Below are 20729 nucleotides of genomic sequence, written 5' to 3'. Positions count from 1 at the left end.
CTGAGCCCTTAGTCTGTAACAGGAAGGTGACAGAGCAAAGGCTTACTTAAGTAATGTGAGTGTTTTAAATCCATAATTCATAGCTGTCCAGTGTGAACTAAAATACCATTATCATAATAATTATTATTATTTCTGTAGAAGAAATATAGCCTAGCATTTTTCATTGCATCTTAAGCTATATTTATCAAACTATTTCAGGTTTACATTTTTTTTCACAAGTACATTTTACTGCTGCAGGTACTAAATCTATATCTCCATTAGCTCTTTATAATAGAAAGACTCAATGTGCCTAGAGTTTAATCCCAGTTCATATTATATGAACCTACGTCTTTATGTATTCTAATCCTTAGAATATGAATATTCTGAGTTCATAGCAAAGCTCCACCTATAAACCACACATTTACTACATTTGACATATTTTAAAATTTCCTTTGATTTAGCTTAAAAAGCAGCACACGACTACTGCAAATACTAAAAATACAACCATGCAAATGAAAAAATGTACTTGTTTCCCTTCCACAGCTAAACTGTTTATAGGACACTTGGCTAAGATGGACAAAGCTAAGCACCTTATTTTACACCACAATATAAATGTCAACTGACTAAACTAAAACTAAAAGCTACTGACCAGACTTAAATAATTTTTTCACTCGACTTGATCAAAAATCAAAACAGAAAACTTTTATTCTGGACTGACATACATTTTTACTGGATCTTTTCTACTGAACAGCTGAAAAGCCCTTTTCCCCGTAAAACGTTTGACTGCGGCCTCTAATTTGGTTACGACTACTAGATGTCACTGTTTAACCTTGGTATTGATTAAAACGCTGCTCTCGAAATGTACAAGCAGGAGAATAATGTCAGTGGAAAAACAAAAGTAAAACAAAATTAAAAGATTGTTTTAGTAGTTTAGTTTTAACAAAGACTTTCCTTAATTAGAATGAGCATCAGCTTAAGCCAAGTTTGCACAGGACAAGCAAGGAATTTGATATGGTCTGACTCCATCTTTTCTCTACTACTACTACTACTACTACTACTACTACTACTACTAATACTAATACTAATACTAATACTAATACTTGCTACTTTCTGGCTTTGACTCTCAATGTCTATGAGAAAACATTACTGTAGTAAGCTCCATGGAAACAAGACCATGTCTGTTCACATGGCTCAAAAGGCCGGTGTTGAAACACATGAACAGCTAGTAGCTTAACATGGGTTGAACTATGACTTTCTACCTGTAATCATCATTTGGCTGAAAAACATTTATTGTACAGTTTGAGAAGGCGTCAATGATAGAGGACTCTCCCACTGAGATTGTTAAATTCAGTAGTTTGTGGCAAGAAACAGAGAGAGGTAAGTGTGTGCTGACAGCACGTGCCTCTGTGACTGTAAAAGACTAGTGAAGTGTCTGGATGTGACTTGCTACATGCTTGTTCGCCTACAAGGTGCAGTCCTTGTTGAAGATGGCTCCTGCTGCAAAGAGAGAGATGCCCCCAAAGCAGGATTTTTAGTCTTGCAAGACAAGAGTGATAACATGAGGGTGGTGCTTATTTAGGAATGCAACATTGCTCTGCACAGCTGAAGTCCCTGACTGTGGCACACGAAGTAGCAGAAGCTGATTTTACTCTCTATCTGCTGACCTCCAGCTCTTATAACCTTCCACAGATCATGTCGGTATGAGAGGAGGGTGTGGCTGTCAATGTGCTTTACCTGTGTGCAACAAATAAGCCCACAGTTGCTAATCCTCCTCAGTGTTCTAACTATGGCTCTGTAGGATGGTTTGTGTCTCTCTGCCTCTCAGCTATCCGCCCACAGGTTGAAGCTGCAGCTCGAAGGCCAAGCACTGGAGCCATATACCATCTGAAAGCAGATGACTCATCACGAGGGTCAGGAGCAGAAACACTGGAGATCAAGGAGGCTCACAGGGAAACGGCCAAGTGTTGTTGATCTCCATCACATGATGAGCAACATGTTATGTCCACTGTCATCTTTTGTCTCGCCTGGAGTCTGTTAGTTTGGTGTCGTCTCCTGTCTGGGTCTGGTAAACATAGTGTGTTTAGTTTGTGTATTTTAGGTGATCAGAGATCACCGTTTCATTTCAGTGCATTGTTCTTGTGTCATTTGTGTGCCTAGTTTGTTTGTTTTGTTCGTTCTGACTGAATAGCTCTCTGCTCGGTGTGTTCATGTTCTGCTCCCACGTTTCCAGGTTGGGTTCTTGTTAGTTTTGCTTAATCACTAACTTACCTATTTATCTGTTTGTAGTTGTTTCTATGCATGTGCCTCCTGATTACATTATTATGAGGGTTGCTTTTGGGTCATCTTCCTTTTCATTAGGTTTAGTGAGCGTGGTCAACATTATATTTTTACTGTACATTTTAGGGACCTTGTTAGTTTTTCAGCTGAAAAGCTGTTAAGTTAGTTTGTGCTATCTAAGAGCAAACAGACATACGAGAGAGGTTTGTGTAAAGAGGAGAAGGGTAGTTTGGTCCTCACAGCGGTGATGAAACAGATGTTATGGATGCAGCTGTTAAACAGAGGAGTGAAGAAGTGACCTATTTCCTTTGTCTGACTGGATTCACTGGATGGAGATGAAGATGAGGAACTAGAGAAGTGACAGATATCCTTCATGGACTTGTATTCTCAAACATACACACATTCATATGCATGAAGAATAAACAATCACTAGTCAGTCTTTAATTTGATTCTGATTAAATCATGTTACTGTGACTTAATTCTTATAGCTGTCGATAATGATTAAAAGTAATAAACATATATGTTCCCAGATGTGTCTATCGTTTTTCTTCTTGTGCGTGTTTTCTGTCCTTTTTACTCTCACTTCTCAGGTTCAGTAAAGAAAGGGAACTGATGGACACACACACACACACGCACACGCGCGCTTCTGTATCTCTGCGTTCAAAAATCATTTTGACCCAAGATTTAGAGTAAGTTCAGATACATTTATTAAAACTGTATTACTGCCTCTGTGTGAATTCCTCTCAGCAAATTATCTCAGTCCAACAACTAAACTAGGAATAGAACTCCTTCCTGAATATAAGACAACTGGGATCATTATTCAGTTAGTGGTGGAATTACTGTTTTTCTGTAGTATCTGGATTTACTGCTATTTGTCACTCAGGTCTTGCATTAGAGTTAAATGCTTTCTTTAGATCAGGCAGGTCGTTATAGTAGAGGTTGGCCGTGTTAGAACGTCTTAAACAGGTAAACAACAGTGAACCGAAAACGTCCTAAAACCTTTTATTTAGCTGTTAAAAATCATTATCATCATCATCAAGTCACTGTTCATAGCTTTACAACATATGGTGACAGCATATCAGCAGCAACAGTTTTAGACATTATAACAAAACAGTACCAGAGAATCATCCATCCATCCATTTTCTTAACCGCTTACTCCCTAGTGCGGGGTCACAGGGGTGCTGGAGCCTATCCCAGCTGGCTACGGGCGAGAGGCAGGGTACACCCTGGACAGGTCGCCAGTCCATCGCAGGGCAACACATAGACAGACAACCATTCACTCACACACTCACACCTACGGGCAATGGAGAGAAGCCAATCAACCTAATGCACGTCTTTGGACTGTGGGAGGAAGCCGGAGAACCCGGAGAGAACCCACGCAAACACGGGGAGAACGTGCAAACTCCACACAGAAAGGCACCAGGGCCGCCTCCGGGAATCGAACCCAGAACCTTCTTGCTGTGAGGCGACAGTGCTACCCACCGCACCACCGTGCCGCCCTACCAGAGAATCAATTTATTCTAAATTCAAAATATTTAAGTGATGAGCATGGACACCAGAAGTAAATTAAGACTAACTGGCCTGTGGTCTGAAGCTGGAACCTTTCAAATAAAAGGTCAGGCTACTTTAAAAAACACAATTACTTAATTTATAAAATTAAATTTCCAAAGTAATGAGGAAGACAAAGACATGAACACTTATATTTTTAGTCATTGTTAATACAAAATGAGAACTTATAAACTTATGTGTTATGTCAGATATGTGTATATTGTGTTACTGATTTTTAACTTTAAAGTTATATCACGTCATTTTGTTTCAAATTTTGTTTTTACTTAACTTCTGTTGTAATCAAAATTATTAGTAGGATGAATATTGCTTCTAAATAGCCAGATTGTAAAATCTAATTATGTTAAAGAGTCATGTTTTCCCAAATGTGTCAAGTTGAATTCACCCATCAATCAATTTCATATTGTCAAATGGCAGTTTGGTAACTAACTGGTTCAAATGTCTGCTCTTCTCATCATAAGTGAATAGAATTTCAAAGGCCACCTGCAGATCTCATCAAATGATTAAAAGAAAACAAACATAAGCAGATTAAAAAAAATAAAGAAATATTTGATGGTTGGAAGTCTTACTGCCTGTCTGCAGCTTCATCTTTATAGAACTACATGTAGCCAATGTGTGTACTTATACTGCAAGTGTCTAGTCCTGAGAGATGGGAAGTAATTTTCTCATATACTGTACCTCAGTGCCTGACTTTGATACTTTACTGGAGCATTTGCCTTTTAGATTAGGTTCTGCAGGTCAGCTATGAATTAGAGGAAACTATTTCTCTTTTACTCCACTTCTGATATGTAACTGCTTTAGATACTTTGTAAATTCACCACACAATACAAAAACAGTTTTGTAATGGTAGGCTGTATTTTCACTCATATGACATTATTTACATTGTAGCAGTCCAGCAGCAGACTATAATAAGTGAATTATTGTAATTACTCAGAGTTGCTTTATACTGTTTAACTATACTTGATTCTTTGCAAACTAAATGGTTGGATTTTTTTGTGATGCCTTGTTGGACCTGATAATAATAATAATTATTATTATTATTATTTCTGTAGAAGAAATATAGCTTAGCATTTTTCATTGCATCTTAAGGTATATTTATCATACTATTTCAGGTTTACATTATTTTTCACGTGTACATTTTACTGCTTCAGGTACCAAATCTATATCTGCATTAGGACTTTATAATGGAAAGACTCAATGTGCCTAGAGTATAACCCTTATAATATGAATATTCTGAATTCATAGCAAAGCTCCACCTATAAACCACACATTTACTACATTTGGCATATTTTAAAAATTCCTTTGATTTAGCTTAAAGAGCAGCACATGACTGCTAACCCTGTAAATACTAAAAATACAACCATGCAAATGAAAAAATGTACTTGTTTCCCTTCCACAGCTAAACTGTTTATAGGACACTTGGCTAAGATGGACAAAGCTAAGCACCTTATTTTACACCACAATATAAATGTTAACTGACCAAACTAAAATTAAAAGCTACTGACCAGACTTAATTTTTGAAAAAGTCGAGTGAAAAAATTAAAACAGAAAACTTTTATTCTAGACTGACATACATTTTTACTGGATCTTTTGTACTGAACAGCTGGAATGCCCTTTTCACCGTAAAACGTTTGACTGCGGCCTCTAATTTGGTTACGACCACTAGATGTCACTGTTTAACCTTGGTATTTATTAAAACGCTGCTCTCGAAAATGTACGAGCAGGAGAATAATGTCAGTAGAAAAACAAAAGTGAAATAAAATTAAGAGATTGTTTTAGTGGTTTAGTTTTAAAATAGATTTTTCTTAATTAGCATCAGCCTAAGCCAAGTTTGCACAGGACAAGCAAGGAATTTGATATGGTCTGACTCCGTCTTATCTCTACTACTACTACTACTGCTGCTGCTACTACTACTTTCTACTTTCTGGAGTCCTTACTTTATGTGAGTTCACCTCACATCTTGTGGGAAGCACCTGCTAGAGGGAGGAACAGTTAGCAGCAGTGATACCGACAGCCCGTTTACTAAGTCTGGGGAGCTTTTTCAGCTTTGTAAACAGATTCACCATACCTTCAGCTGTTGGCAACGTAACATACAACCAACATGATAAACTAGAAAGATAACCTGTAAGGGCTACACATGTGAACCTGATGCTCTGTTCAGACTTTAACCAGTTCTTTGTTCATCTTTGTGCATCTCAAATTAAAAACACAAAAGCTGAGAGGCTGAGTGACATCGGATCAGGCCAGGTAAAAGCTCTGTGTCCTAGTTGCCTTCATAAAGAAAATATGTATAAAATATTTACAGGCTTTTTATATTTATAAAATCTCTTTATGGAACATGAAGATTGATTACCCAGTATAATCCAATGAGCTAGCCTATTATGTCATCGTATCAATTTATCTTATTCATTTGTATTTTTCTGCAAACTGGCAAAGTTGTTGTTTGTTTGTCAACCTGCACACTCTAATACATTTTTTAGTTTTCATAAGTCAGTATTAAATAATTTATGTCACTACGCTGCAGATGCTCAGTCGATCACCTCGCTAGATGAACACGTGTCATTGCATATAATGTGTGTTACATCTCATCAGTTAATTGAAAAGAGCGGCTCAAAAAACTTCCTTCTTCCGTCCACTTCCTAAATTACGCCACACGTTTACAGCGATGTCGAATAAAACGTTCCCATCATTGCTTTAGCTAAGTCAGAAAAAATCAATATTAACCCCGAAAGCTGTGTGCGTCAGGCCTGTTGCGAACTTCTGTGACTGAAGCGTTTGAAAGGTTATCTTCATATGAAACATCATTGCGTCAGGGAGGATTTCTGCGATGAACAAAACACGTTTTCAGCAAATACAAAACTCCCCCAAATCACAACAAAGAAGCTTCAACTCTGCTGTTACTGCTAAAGTAGAATCACAACTCGAGCGCTTTGTACTCACAGTTCACATCAGTTCAGTTCGGTTCGGTTCGGTTCGTTTCGGTTCGGTGCCCGTGCCGCTGCTGGTGCTGGTGCTGTCTTTCTTTCTTTTCTTTCTTTCTCTGTCCTTCCACCAGCTGCTTTATACTCCAGGCATCGCATTCTAGCTGTTTCTAGACGTTTCAGAAGAGTTACCTAGTCAAGTCAAAGCCCGAGAGGAGAAGAAGTTCCGTTTAAGACTTTCGAAATAAAAGTGAAACCTGCATTTGGCTTTAAATATATTTTGGAAAGCTTATGTTTCTATCTTATTTTGAAAGAAAATATGTTTAAGACCTGTGTAACACGCACACTCTATCCTTTTTATTTTAGCTGAAGTGACCAATCAGAGCAGGGTGCGCATCCTCATGCTGGATGGAGTATTAGTCAGTCCTCTACCCTGCAACAGAAACTTCTAGAACACAGAAACTTCTACATTTCATTGTAATCAGCAGTTAAACACATCATCCTTTTTGTGGTCATTGGTTCATAGTGTTGTGTTCACTCTAAACTCGACTTTTACATGCATTCAGATGATCCTCATGACCTGTTATTACACTATCTAGTATTTTGAGCTAGTACCCACCACATTAAATGGACTCATCCTGCCCAGTTTAATAAGGCTGTAATACGTATAACTATAAATCAGTTTCTTCATAATGGCAAGCCACACTGGGAACCAGTTTGGAACACTGGGCACATGTGTTACGACTGAAAACTACAGCTCTATTATTTCAATAATGAAAGAATGTGACCCAGAGACGTCTCGCGTAAAATGTCCTAAACTTAGCACGCCTACGCTAAAAACCTCTTAAATATATGTTTTCAAGTTTATCATCTGAATGTTGTGTAGTTGTTTAGGATGACTCTATACTGGAAGCAATGGATCAGCAGGACCGACCTGTTACTTGAGTGGATTTATAACTGTGTGACTCTAAACTAAGAACACTACTGTTATGATTGTAGATAGCTTATTAATCACTTGACAACAAACATGAGTTTAGTATTATTACTGTTGGGCATAGCTTGGGCATATACAGAATTAATATAATGTATAGGGATACATATTATGCAAAGTGATACAGTAGATTCACTTCTGCCAAATGCTTTGTCCTCCTCCATATAAAACGAGGTGACTGGAATGAACAGAGGAGCATTCACTGTAATCATGTGATTACAATAAACAGCAACACAGCAGCACAAATACTGCCAGTCACTATACTGTAACAAATGATTAATGCCTCAATACTTTGGAAACAGGAAATAATAATGGGCTTTAATTATGCAATTAAACACATTGCAATACCAATAGAACAGGATCCCATACACCCACTTGATAAACATTTACTGTAGCTCCACTGACCTCCGTCCGCCCGCAGACACAAGGTTCTGAGTTGTAGGAGAGCATGCTTTGGACGAAGCCTAATCCCCTCAGTCATCACTTCACAGAATCAAAGACCCAGATGAACTATACTGTTTTTGCTGTCGTCTATTGTCTTCATTGTTATTATTGTCCCTTCTGTTATGATCGTGGGCGGCATGGTGGAGCCTCACATCGGAAAAGGTCCTAGGTTCGATCCTTGGGTTTTGCATCTTCTCCCTGTGTTTGTATGAATTCTCTCAGGTTCTCTGGTTTCCTCCCATGGTCCAAAGACAGGCAGTGTGCAGCCCCGTCATCAGCAAGTTGTATCAGGGAGGAATGCCCACTGGTAGTTGTAGAGGGCAGGCACGAGGAGGCGCTGAGGGCCCCACTATCGAAGAGGTCAACTGAACTGGCTCTTCCTGTGGACTCACATCAATGAGACTGTGTTGATGATTAACTGAAACGTTATACGTTTGCTCATATTATGCTATAGTTCAGCCCTAAAGAAACGGTTTACATGTTTTTGTTTTTATGTGAATGTCCTTTAAATTTCCACAGATTTAGGAATGTTGATTTAAAGAACAGTATTGTGGCTGTTTGTGTCTCTGCTATTGATTCAGATTGTAATGTATGTCTAACCTATTTAAATATGTAAATACACGTTTCTTTTGTGCCATGTTGAAGACTTTAATAAAGCTATTTTATTAAGAAATCTTCTCGGTATTTTGTGGCTGTTTAACCATTCACACACACACTCACACCCACAGGCAATGTAAAGGAACCAATCAACCTGACTGCCTGTCTTTGGACCATGGGAGGTGTCGTGTCCGACACTAAAGCCTTTAAATTTTGTATTCCAATCTGACTGAGCTTTTTATAAATCCAATAGGTGTAAATTCTCCTTTATTGAGATAATAAAATTCTAAATATGTAAATTCCAGAGATTAAATGGTAAATCCCAAAAAGAAGAAAAATGAACTAAAATGCACAATAGTAAGGTTCCAGAAAATGAGTAACTTCCCAAAGAGGTGAAGAAATAAAACTCCCAAAGTGTGGAAAATAAACTAAGTCCAAAGCAAGATCCTAAAAATTTTCTAAGTCCCAGTAGCCAGATCCCAAAATTATTCTAAGTCCCAACCGCAGGGTCTCAAAAAATGACTAAGTCCAGAGCAATAAGATCCAGGGTCGACAAAGCGTTTATTCCACAGAAAAGTGACAGAAGACAAGACAGACTGAGGATTTTTGGTCACAACATCACCTTATATACCTGTTGCTCACGGGGGGGGATTCAGCTCCGCAGACGTTAGATCATCATCTTGACCTTTTAGGGTGTTTTTGACCATTATTTTATTATATTTTTACCCAATCATAATCCCAAACAAAGTGAAGACACTTGTTGCTCTGCCCTTTTCTCCCCGGGCGGGGCAGCTCCCCTCCAAACCTTCACTTTCCCAAGGTCAGGTTACTCTAGGTCAGGAGCTTGCAGCAGAAGCTGCACTCCTCCCACCTGCCTTATCTAGGTCAGTAAAACACACTGTAGTTTTAATGGTCTTGGTGCTACTACACTTCTGTTGCATAACAGGGTCTCCTCCTTACACACATGACCCCGTGAGTGCTATTATCCACACCTGCCACAGTGGGTGCTGTTGGGTGCTGTTGTAGTACAGCAGGTGCCATATTATTTTGTAACATTGTCTCCTGGAATCTCAACAGTAATTACTTTATAAACTTTATGAATTTTTACACAACACTTCCCCCCTTTGGTCCTAAAAGGACCATCCATCAGTAACATACATGCAATTCAACAACAAAACATAGGATTATATGTCGGTATGTATGTTGAGACCCTGCGGTTGGGACTTAGAATAATTTTGGGATCTGGCTACTGGGACTTAGAATAATTTTAGGATCTTGCTTTGGACTTAGTTTATTTTCCACACTTTGGGAGTTTTATCCCTTCACCTCTTTGGGAAGTTACTAATTTTCTGGAAACTTACTACTGTGCATTTAGTTAGGATTTAGTTAGGATTTATAAAAAGCTCAGTCAGATTGGAATACAAAATTTAAAGGCTTTAGTGTCGCACACGACATTTTGGCGAGCCAGCCAGGAGGATCGGCCCGTGTCTGAGGCGGCGGACTGGGGGAGAGACGGCGAAGCTCAGGGGCCCCAATCCACCATTAAGGTGAGCTAAATTTTCTTTTATTTATCTAATTTATGAGTCGAGCTGTCTACTCCTTCCAGCCCAAGGCCAACAGATAGTGTGGGCCTTTCCGAAATAACCTAGAAATAAAATAAAACATTAAAACATATTTTTTTTAGAGAACAAGCAGTGTACTCCAGGATCGACAGGCATTTATAGGTGTTTGTCTGTGTTTTTGTGTGCAACTAACAATTTATGTTGTTTGTCTGTATAAGTTTTAACTAACCACTCGTAGCGTCCTTATCTATGTGTGTGTAACCGAGTGTGCCCGGGAGTGAATGGGAGTGTGTGAGGCCCAGTGCTATGCTAAAGACGCTAAGTTAATTCGTCATAAAAGAAAGTAAAAAAGAAAGGGTATGGAGAATAGTGATGGATAAGTTTGAAAAGTGCTTGTTTAATGTTGTGATTGCCATTTGGTTAGGGCTGTGTTTTGCCTGTTTAGGAGGAATAATTTGGTGTTTTGTAAAATACGGAAAGTGAGTGAGAGCATTTGAAGGGTGTTTAGAAAGAATAAAAAATAGAAAGGAGACGAATAACGAAGCGAAGTGTGAATGCAAACCCAGTGAAGGGTAGAGAAGTTTAGATAAGGAAAAGAGCTCATTAGGACCCGCGCCGGACAGGGGGGTCAAGAGGCGAGTCTGAATAGAAATCACTGTGCCCTCTCAGGAGTGATACAGACTTCGAAGCCTAAAGGCTCAAGTGTGACTACACGCCACCGTGCCCTCTCAGGGGTGGTACACACTGGTTTTAGCCTTGAAGTACAGCGCCTGGTTCAGGGCTGGAAATAGTAGCTACAGATAACAGAAAACAGAAAACCCTAAAAAAAAAAAGGGCCTTGTATATGTGTACAAAAAATTATAATAGTCCGTAGTAACAAGCATATAAAAGGGTGGTGTGAAGTAATCGAGGGTATATTACTGTAAATAATAATAAGAAAGTCAACGATAACTATAATAATTATACTATCACTAATAATAATAATTGTAATAATCATAATAATAATTGTAATAATAATAGTAACTATAATATATATGACATATATATAATATAATATATAATATATATATACAATAACAGTAAATATATAGTAGTTAATAAAAGTATTAATAGTAATACGTAACTAAAGTAAAAGTAAAAAGTAAAATAGTATAATATATACTATTACTACTATATATATATATAAAAAAAAAATAGTAACAATAATTGATAATATTGAAGTGCAAAAGTTGGGTACACTGAAGAACACCATAGATTGTGATCTTATTTGTCTCTAAAAAGTTAAATAGCGTAAAATTAAGAACAAAACAGCACCATTAGTGTAAAGTAATTAGAAAAGCCACAAGTCTGCTGAAATAAGCAAATTGGAGAAAAGTCTGAAAACAGTTGATTACAGTCACGGGTCTGGGGTGTTGCGCTAACGCTCTGAGAAGGGCAATGGGAGCCGTCAGTAGTAAACAACGAGATACTTTAACCCCAGTGGAACTGATAATGCTGAAACATCCCACAAAGAAACGTAAAATCCAGCAGTGCATGAACAGATGGAACAGGATGACATCGGGGAGTGCAAAGTGGCCCGTTCAAGGCACCTTTGATCCAGTGCACTGCGACACAGTGGAAAAGGCTTTACGCAAAAGTGACAAAGAAAATGATAAGAAACATCAAAAGAAAAAGATAAAGAATGATGAACAAAGAGATGTTTTACAATATTTTAGAATAGAAGGAGCTCATAAGGAGATGATAGCTCAGAGCTCTATCAAAATAAAACCAACGGCACCCGAAGTGGAGACACGGCCGCCACCTTATGCCCAAATGACGGGGAGTGGACAGCTTCCCGTTATAACTGATAGGGAGATAGGAGGCCAATTTAGAGGAACTGTTACCCTAAAACTACACGAGACAGAGATAGACGTAGATGACACGCCACATAACATAACACAGCACACTGCACAGACACTGCTGACCAGGTGCAACGAGAAAGAACAGTCATTCAGTGTGACAAAATATCCAGACTTGTCTCAGAAGGGTGAAGAAGGCGACTTGCCCCACCACTATACAGACTTGAGTGGAGATGAACAGACAGTAGCTGAACTGCAAAGCAGGTGCAGGAAAGGGAGCCGGCACCAGAGAGGCGAACTCAACCTTGAACACCAGCCAAACGATAGATGTGAGCTGCAGCTGCCGCACACACAGGGAAGATACAGCAAAGAAAGAGATATATTTAATTGCTGTGAGAAAGATCAAGAACTCAGAAGAGCGTATGGGAGTAGCCACTCCTGTCCTCCCACATGTGGGAAAGAAAACGCAGGAGAGTGTGAGCGAAGAGACCGGGACCTGCTGCTGGCCCCCAGATCTGCCTGCAAATTAAAACAAAAGGCTGAGAGAAAAGCAGCACAACTTCAGCAAGAAATAAGAAAGTGTGAACGAGCAATAATGGAAAATGATGCCTTGCTGGAAGATTTCAAGGCCAAAATAAGTGGCGCTGATCAAAAGCCAACATGGGATAGGATTATCAAACAACAAGTTGAGAAAAATAAAGAAACTCAATCCATGAGCCCACAAGATGCTGCTAAGTGTCTTGAAGAGCTGCAACGTTTAGTGGCTCAAGAAGAAATAGGTAATGAACAAAGAAGAAAACCAAAAGGACTTATCAGAGTTGAGATGGATGGTAAGTTCCAAGCTATCCCTGAAAGGGAACAGAAATCTATGAGACTGCGGTCCCGAACACTTTCAAACTATTACAGAGACACAGATGAATCAGAGCCTGGGTCTGACAGTGAAGAGCCGGACAACTACATGGCACCACTGCTCAGTAAGGGACCTCACCAGCCAAACAGGTATGTGCCATGGAACTTTATGGACATGACAGGACTGGTAAACCGACTCCCAGCCCTAACAAATGGAGCTGACAAATGGATTACAGCTCTGGAGGAAAACACAAGTGGCATAACTTTGGCAATGGGAGACATTAAAGCATTGTTGATGCAAATAGCAGGACAGCAGACAACAAAAGAAATCCTACAAGAAGGAAGAACAGGAAAGGTTTTCTCAAACAATGACTATGATGCAACACCATTTGGACCGTACCGTCCAGGAGTATGGAAAGCTCTCAGAGCTAAGTTTCCTGCAAAGATGGATCCCTCTAAGCTGGAGAAAGAGACTCTACAAGATGGAGAGAGTCCCACACAGTTCCTATATGACTTTCAGAGAAAGTGGAAAAATGAGACTGGAAGTGAATGGAATACAAATGAAACCACGAAAACCCTCTTCAAATTAATGGTAAAGAAAGCCATGCCAGAGGAGGTCAGAAAGAAACTGGACAATGTTGTTGGACTGATGAGGATGGAATGGCCGATGTACTCTGAACACATTGTGCACTATGTGGAAACATACAGAGCTGAAAAACAAAGCTTGGAAGAACAAAACAAGATGCTGGCTGGAAGACTCACACAGCTTCAAATAGGAGAGCTGACAAAGCAGAAGAAAGACAGAGAAAAGGCTAAACTGCATGCACCAGTGACCACAGCAGCAGTGGAGCCTAAGTGTGAAACAGCACAGGAATCAAAGCCTAACACTAAGAACGATACAACAATGTTACAGGCCCCAGTTATTCCTGCCACACCAGCAGCACAGCCAGTATCACAAATTTTTCCACCTGCACAGCATCAATCCTATCAACCAGCAGGGGCTGCACAGGTGCAGCAAACCCCTCCAATACATGTGCATCTAAATCAAGGCTACCCAACACAGGGCAGGGGCAGAATGAACCTAAGAGGAAGGTCCAATCAGAGAGGAAGATGGAGGAGAGGGCCCCCACTGATGCAGTACCAGACCCCACAACAATACCAAACAGGCCAGCAGTACCAAACTCCACAACCGCTTGCAGGCCCACCTGGGCAACCGAGAGCAGCGCAAGGAGAGTGCTGGGGATGTGGGCAACCAGGTCACATGATGAGAAACTGTCCGACTAATCCCTGGATGGGCCCTGCAGCACAGTGGCCATAGAGAGGCCCAGAGAAGCCTAAGGGGGAAGTCATTACACCTGTCATCACTCAGCAACCGCAGCATGAACCAACCATTGAAATAACAATACAAGATACTAAACATCGTTTCATGGTGGACACAGGGGCAACTTATTCATGCATAGGAAAAGAAGGAGCTGGACTTCCCCTGTCATCATCAAAGATCCGAACTGTTGGCTTCTCTGGGAAAACACAAGTGATACCATTAACGGAACCTATTCCAATAAAGGTTGCTGGAAAAACAATCTATGCGCCCCTTCTCTATTCCGCAGATACGCCAATTAATCTGTTGGGAAGAGACATATTATGCTCTTTAAAAGCAAGAATAATGTGCACCCCCGATGGGGTTGCCTTTGACATACCAGACGATAAACTGAACACCATGATGACACTGATAAGACCGTCTGGAGATGAAGAATGTGAAACAAAAATCAGAGAAGCACTAGTTTACTGGCTGAAACTAACATCACCTGACTCACACCTGAAACAAGAATGGGAAGAATGGAAGCTGTTTGTAACCAACTACTATGAAAAGGCACAAGAACCAACTCTCTCTCTCCACTGCACTATGCTGTATGATAACAACCAGAGCCAAGAGGATTATGGGAAATGCTGGGATGAACTAATAAATAACACCACTACAGCAATCCAATATGATGACATCATCATAGGCCCTCAGGGAGCAGCAGCCATTGTCAAGCTTCCTGAGAGACTGCAAGGATGGTTTCAAGTTTCTGGTTCAGCACCACACATCACACTACTCATAGCAGAAGGACATGAATCACATGAGTTAGGACCAATGATAAGAGAGGCCCAACAGGTCAAACAATGGATCCCCACTGATTGTGAGTTTATTCAACACTCCCCAGATCAACGCTTTAATAAAATTATTAGTAGACAAGCTGATGAGGTGATAGCAGAAAAAGTACAATTAGAATATGAAACCCAAACAATCATGACACTAACAGATGAACATGAAGAATTATTAAAACAGGTTCCCCCACCCATGTGTGGTCAGCCAGCAAAACAGACGTAGGATTAGTTAAATCAGCTTCACCTCTCCAATTTAAAGTTAAAGCAGGAATGAGATTACCATACCAAAAACAATATCCACTTAAAAAAAGAAGCTATAGAAGGAATAGAGCCTATAATACAGGGACTAGTAGAGGCAGGAGTACTGATCAGGACTAGAAGCATGTGTAACACTCCAATCTTTCCAATAAGAAAGCCAAACACCAATGATTATAGATTAGTGCATGATTTAAGAGCAATAAATGCAGTAGTACAGGAAGAAACCCCAATTGTCCCAGACCCCCACACACTGCTGTCCAACATCCCACCGGGAACTAAGTGGTACACCGTGATTGATCTCTGCTCAGCATTTTTCAGTGTGCCTGTACATCCTAATTCTCAATTCTTATTTGCCTTCACCTACCAGGGTCAGCAATACACATATCAACGGCTGCCACAGGGCTTTGTGCATTCTCCCTCTATTTTTAACAGAGTGTTAGCAGAAGATCTTCAACATTTAGACATCCAATCAACCACATTAATGTATGTAGATGACATTCTGATCTGCTCAGAAACCAAAGAACAGTGTGAAAAGGATTCAGTTGCAGTGTTGAACGCACTGGCAGCTGGAGGTCATAAGGTCAGCAAGAGCAAGTTGCAGTTCTGTCAACAGACAGTAGAGTATTTAGGACGAAAGCTTAGCGGCGAAAAGAGGCACATTGCATTGCTTCTTGGGCATGGCTGGATACAGCAGACCCTGGATCTGTGATTATGCCATAAAAGCAGCTCCTTTAAGAAATATGATACGTGCAGCTGGACAAAATAACCGTTCAGCACCTCTGGTGTGGACAGAGGAAGCAGAAGGAGCATTTCAAATTCTAAAAAGAGACCTGCAGACTGCCCCAGCATTAGCTAATCCTGATTATAAGAAACCATTTCATCTTTATGTGGCTGAGAGACAGGGCTATGCATGTGCTGTTTTGATGCAGAATTCCCCTACAGGGAAACAACCGATAGCCTACTATAGCACCAAGCTTGATAACATTGAAGAAGGGCTGCCGCCTTGCTATCAGGGCTTGGCCGCAGCTGCGTTTGCTTACAAAAAAGCATCAGTTCTAACAATGGGACACCCAGTGACATTGTATACGTCACATCAATTGCATGCAATGCTAACCAGCCCTCGATTTGTAGTTACACAGGCCAGAAGGACCGGTTATGAAGTTTTACTGTCAGGAAAAGAATTAACAATTCAACGGTGCACCACAATAAATCCAGCAACTAGAATGGTGCTACCAAATGAAGGAATCCCACATGACTGCATTCAGGAGACAGACAGATTTATGCAAGTACGAGAAAATTTGCATAATCAACCGATCCCATCAGAATTAACATTATTTGTGGATGGGTCTTGTATACGAGATGAATTTGGCACCCGTGCGGGCTATGGTGTTGTTCAGTTAAGACCTGATGGCACATTTGATAAAATCCAGTCGGTGAGCATTGATCAGCCATGTTCTGCTCAACTTGCTGAGATAAAAGCTCTCACTGCAGCCTGTAAGCTGGCTGCAGGAAAAACAGCCACTATCTACACTGATAGTGCGTACGGGTATGGAGTGTGTCACATTCATGCCTGCATCTGGAAACAAAGAGGCTTCATCCGTGCAGACGGCACACCGGTTGTGCATGGAGAAGCTGTGGCACAATTAATTCAGGCCATGCAACTACCAAAAGAGTTGGCTATCGTGAAATGTCCAGCACATCAAAGAAATGGCACCTTCATATCTAGAGGTAATAACTTAGCAGATGAAGCTGCAAAAGAAGCAACAAAAAGTGTAATACAATCTCCTGTTTTGAATGATGAAGATGCTATACCCATCACCAACTTAGCATCACTAATAAAAGCTCAGAACTCTGTTCCAGAGGCAGAGAAAAGGCTCTGGGTCCAAAGGGGGGCCATTAAAACAACCACCCCACATGCAGATTTATGGAGGAGTAGTCAGGGACATTTTGTGTTGCCGTTGTCACTCTTACCTTTTGCTATAAAGAAAATGCACGAGCCAGATCATTGTTCACGAGGCCAAGTGTTAAAGAAATTACAAGCTGTGTGGTGGTCACCTTACATGGCACCAATGGTGGATAGAGAACTGGCTTTGTGTCCACAGTGTCCTAAATATAATGTGAGAAAAACCTTCACCCACCCAATAGCTCACATACCAGTTCCTGAAGGCCCTTTCAGACATCTGATGATAGATTATGTGGACATGATAGACAGAGTGAGAGGTAAGAGGTACCTGTGTGTGGTGGTCTGTCGATTCAGCAGGTGGATAGAAGCTTGTCCAACAGCCAATCCAGACCACAAAGCAGCAGCTAAGTTCTTGTGTACAGAAGTCTTTCCCAGGTTTGGAATGCCAGATACTATATCTTCTGATAATGGTCCTCACTTTGTGTCAAAAGTTATAAGAGAGATGTTTTACATCTTAGGAGTTAAGCAGAAGTTTGGATGTGTTTATCACCCTCAGTCACAAGGTTCAGTAGAACGAGCGAATGGAGTGCTTAAAGCTAAAATCTGTAAAATAATGGCAGACAGTAATAACAAACTGACATGGGTGGATGCATTACCACTGGCATTGATGTATATGCGCTCACAAACTATCCGACTAACTCATCTAACACCTCATGAAATGCTTACTGGCCGACCAATGCCTCTTCCACAGTATCGTGGTCCGATAGAGGGACCAACACTGCACCAGCTTGAAAAAGAACTGGGAGATTATTTAAGGGGTTTGACTAAAATCCACAGACTTATCTTCCAACAGGTGAAAGAGGCCAACGGTACAGGGGAGAACAGAATACCACTGGATGTGAGAAACATCCAAGTAGGAGACCAGGTGCTCATACGCGTGTTCAAAAGGCAGTGGAATCAGCCTCGCAGAGAGGGGCCGTTCAAGGTTGTGTTAACCACACCCACTGCTTTAAAAGTAGAAGGTAAGGACTTCTGGTACCACCTTAATCACTGCACGCGTCACCGACCACCTAACCCGCCGGGGAACCTACCAGCCCCAGTGCATGCTGAAGGGGATGCGGACAGCACCCCACGAAGTAGAATACCAGCTTTACTTCCTTCTAACGGGGAAAGACGATCAGAAAGATTAAAAGCAAGAAGACAAGTCACGCAAACCTCACAAAGGGAAATACCAGACCACGCACATAGTAACACTGACTTTAATAATGCAACATCCACAGTTACAAGTCCTGGAACAGCAGGTGAAGGGTTCTCAGTCGAAGATGCTGCTTCCCTTGCTCCTGACCACTCTGACGTACCTCTACACACACCAGCATGGGAAGGAGACGTGTCGGAGGAGCCTGAATAGCCCCCGCCGCCTTTCTCTCTCTTCTCTCTCTGTTCTTCTTGTGCTAACCCTTTTAGGCTTAGCAAGGGGGGAGCTACTACTGCTACATGACACTGCGTCTGAGCTAACTAGTACTGAAAAAGGCCAACACCCACTAGCTGGTTGTGCGCTGGCCATGATTACACTAGCTGTTCATAAAGGCATAATAGAACCACGGAGCAACCGCCACTACACATATGTAAAGTCTAATGCATATGAGTTCACACTGACCACTAGTTTGTCAGAAACGTATTGGCTGGGAAATCCACGCACTGATGACTGCCGAGGAGAAGGGATGATGACCATACAGGTAACATGCACGAAAACGATATGTCAGGAAGCTGATGCAGGAGAGCCCATGACAGTGTTAGAAGCTAATCAATTATTCCACTTAATACATGGGAGAGAGAAACGTGATGTAGAAAAATTAAAAACGTCCAAATGGGACACTAATCTATTTCAACAGTGGCTAAAATATTCGGCTGAAGCAATGTTCAATGCAAAAGGAGGAAAAAAGCAAGACTGTATTGCTTGCTATAATGCCAAAAAGATACCCCAAATTAAACCACTGCCAGGAAGTGAAATAGGAAGCTGTCCTGATTTGTCAGTATGTTTCGCACACTGTGCATTACACATGGCAGGAGATTTGCAGCAATGGAGCGATGTACTAACAGTTTGCCCATCTAGATATACTCGAAAGCATAGAGAGTTTGACATAGCAACCATAATACCTCCAATTGTAAGAAAACCTGATTCCATGACCTTTCCTATCTGTATAAAACGGGGGGAGGAATTGGAGCAGGTAACAGGTGTCAGGCTTGGGCAGGTGTCGGACCCACATGCACGGCGCAGAAACACGATGGTGATTAGGTACAGGTTTATTCGATGAAGCAGGGTCAGACGGTCCAGGTCATACACAGTTCGTTCAATGAGGCAATACACAAGGGAGCAGGCAATCTCTGAGTCAATGTCCAGGCAGGGTTCGGTACACGAGCAGGCTTGGCAAAAGTACAGATAAGGATCAGGCAAACTCACGGTCAGATTATCAGGCACGGGTCTCTCACAGGTAGCAGGGTATACAAGGTTCAGGCAAGAATCGAGGGTCAAGGCGGTCAAGATCAAAACACGAGTGGCTAACAAGAGAATGCTGGAAAGAGTACGTAAACTAACAATCTGGCGACTGGTGTAGGTGAGAGGTGGAGGTTAAATACAGGTGCTGATTACTAATTAGCAACAGGTGTGGATAATGAGAACCGGAGCGTGACAGGAAGTTAACAAAATAAAACAGGATGTACTAGATGACATGAATCATGACAGTACCCCCCCCCCTATGGCGTCTTCCACGGCGCCAACGAGCCCCTCCCTCCTCCGCCCAGGGCGGGTGGAGGGAGGTAGCAGGAGGAGGGCTCGAATCCCCCCCCTCGGCCGGACGACGAAGCAGGGTGGGCGGAGGGAGGTCATCAGGAGGAGGGGCCAGCGCCGGAATCCTCCTCGTCTGCTGAGCCGTGGTCGCGTCGCCCCATCCCGTCCAGGGACGGGGCCTCAGGATGCGTTGCATGAAAGTCCCTGATGAGGGACTTGTCCAGTATGTCCCGGGCCGGCACCCAAGAACGTTCATCCGGCCCGTAGCCCTCCCAGTCGACCAGATACTGGAAGCCCCGTCCCCGGCGCCTGCAGTCGCGGAGATCCCGGACCGTGTAGACAGGACCCCCGTCCACGATCCGAGGAGGAGGAGGCGGTTGATGAGGAGGGACCATGGAACACGATCTATAGGGCTTGAGGCGGCTGATATGAAAAGTGGGATGGATCTTCATAGTCCTGGGCAATGAGAGCCTCACAGAGACAGGATTAATGATACGTGATATCGTATATGGACCAATGAATTTAGGAGTCAACTTACGGGTCTGAGCCTGCAACCTAAGGTCCCTGGTGGATAACCAGACCTGGTCGCCCACCTTGTACTCTGGGCC

The 20729-nt window shown here is 41.6% G+C and overlaps 1 protein-coding gene across 1 annotated transcript; it reads left to right on the top strand.

Annotated features, from left to right (window-relative positions):
- Positions 1-9963: 9963 nt before the first annotated feature.
- LOC129604493 (uncharacterized) lies at positions 9964-19528 on the top strand. Its single transcript, XM_055511015.1, has 3 exons — positions 9964-9969; positions 10209-10322; positions 18187-19528. Exons 1-3 carry the CDS (start codon positions 9964-9966, stop codon positions 18739-18741), a joined length of 675 nt encoding a protein of 224 aa, XP_055366990.1. The 3' UTR covers positions 18742-19528.
- Positions 19529-20729: the final 1201 nt, after the last annotated feature.

This window comes from Betta splendens, chromosome 8 (assembly GCF_900634795.4).
Source record: "Betta splendens chromosome 8, fBetSpl5.4, whole genome shotgun sequence".
NCBI lineage: Eukaryota > Metazoa > Chordata > Actinopteri > Anabantiformes > Osphronemidae > Betta > Betta splendens.
The sequence above is the reverse complement of the archived record's forward strand: the minus strand, read 5'-3'. Positions and strand labels throughout refer to the sequence as shown.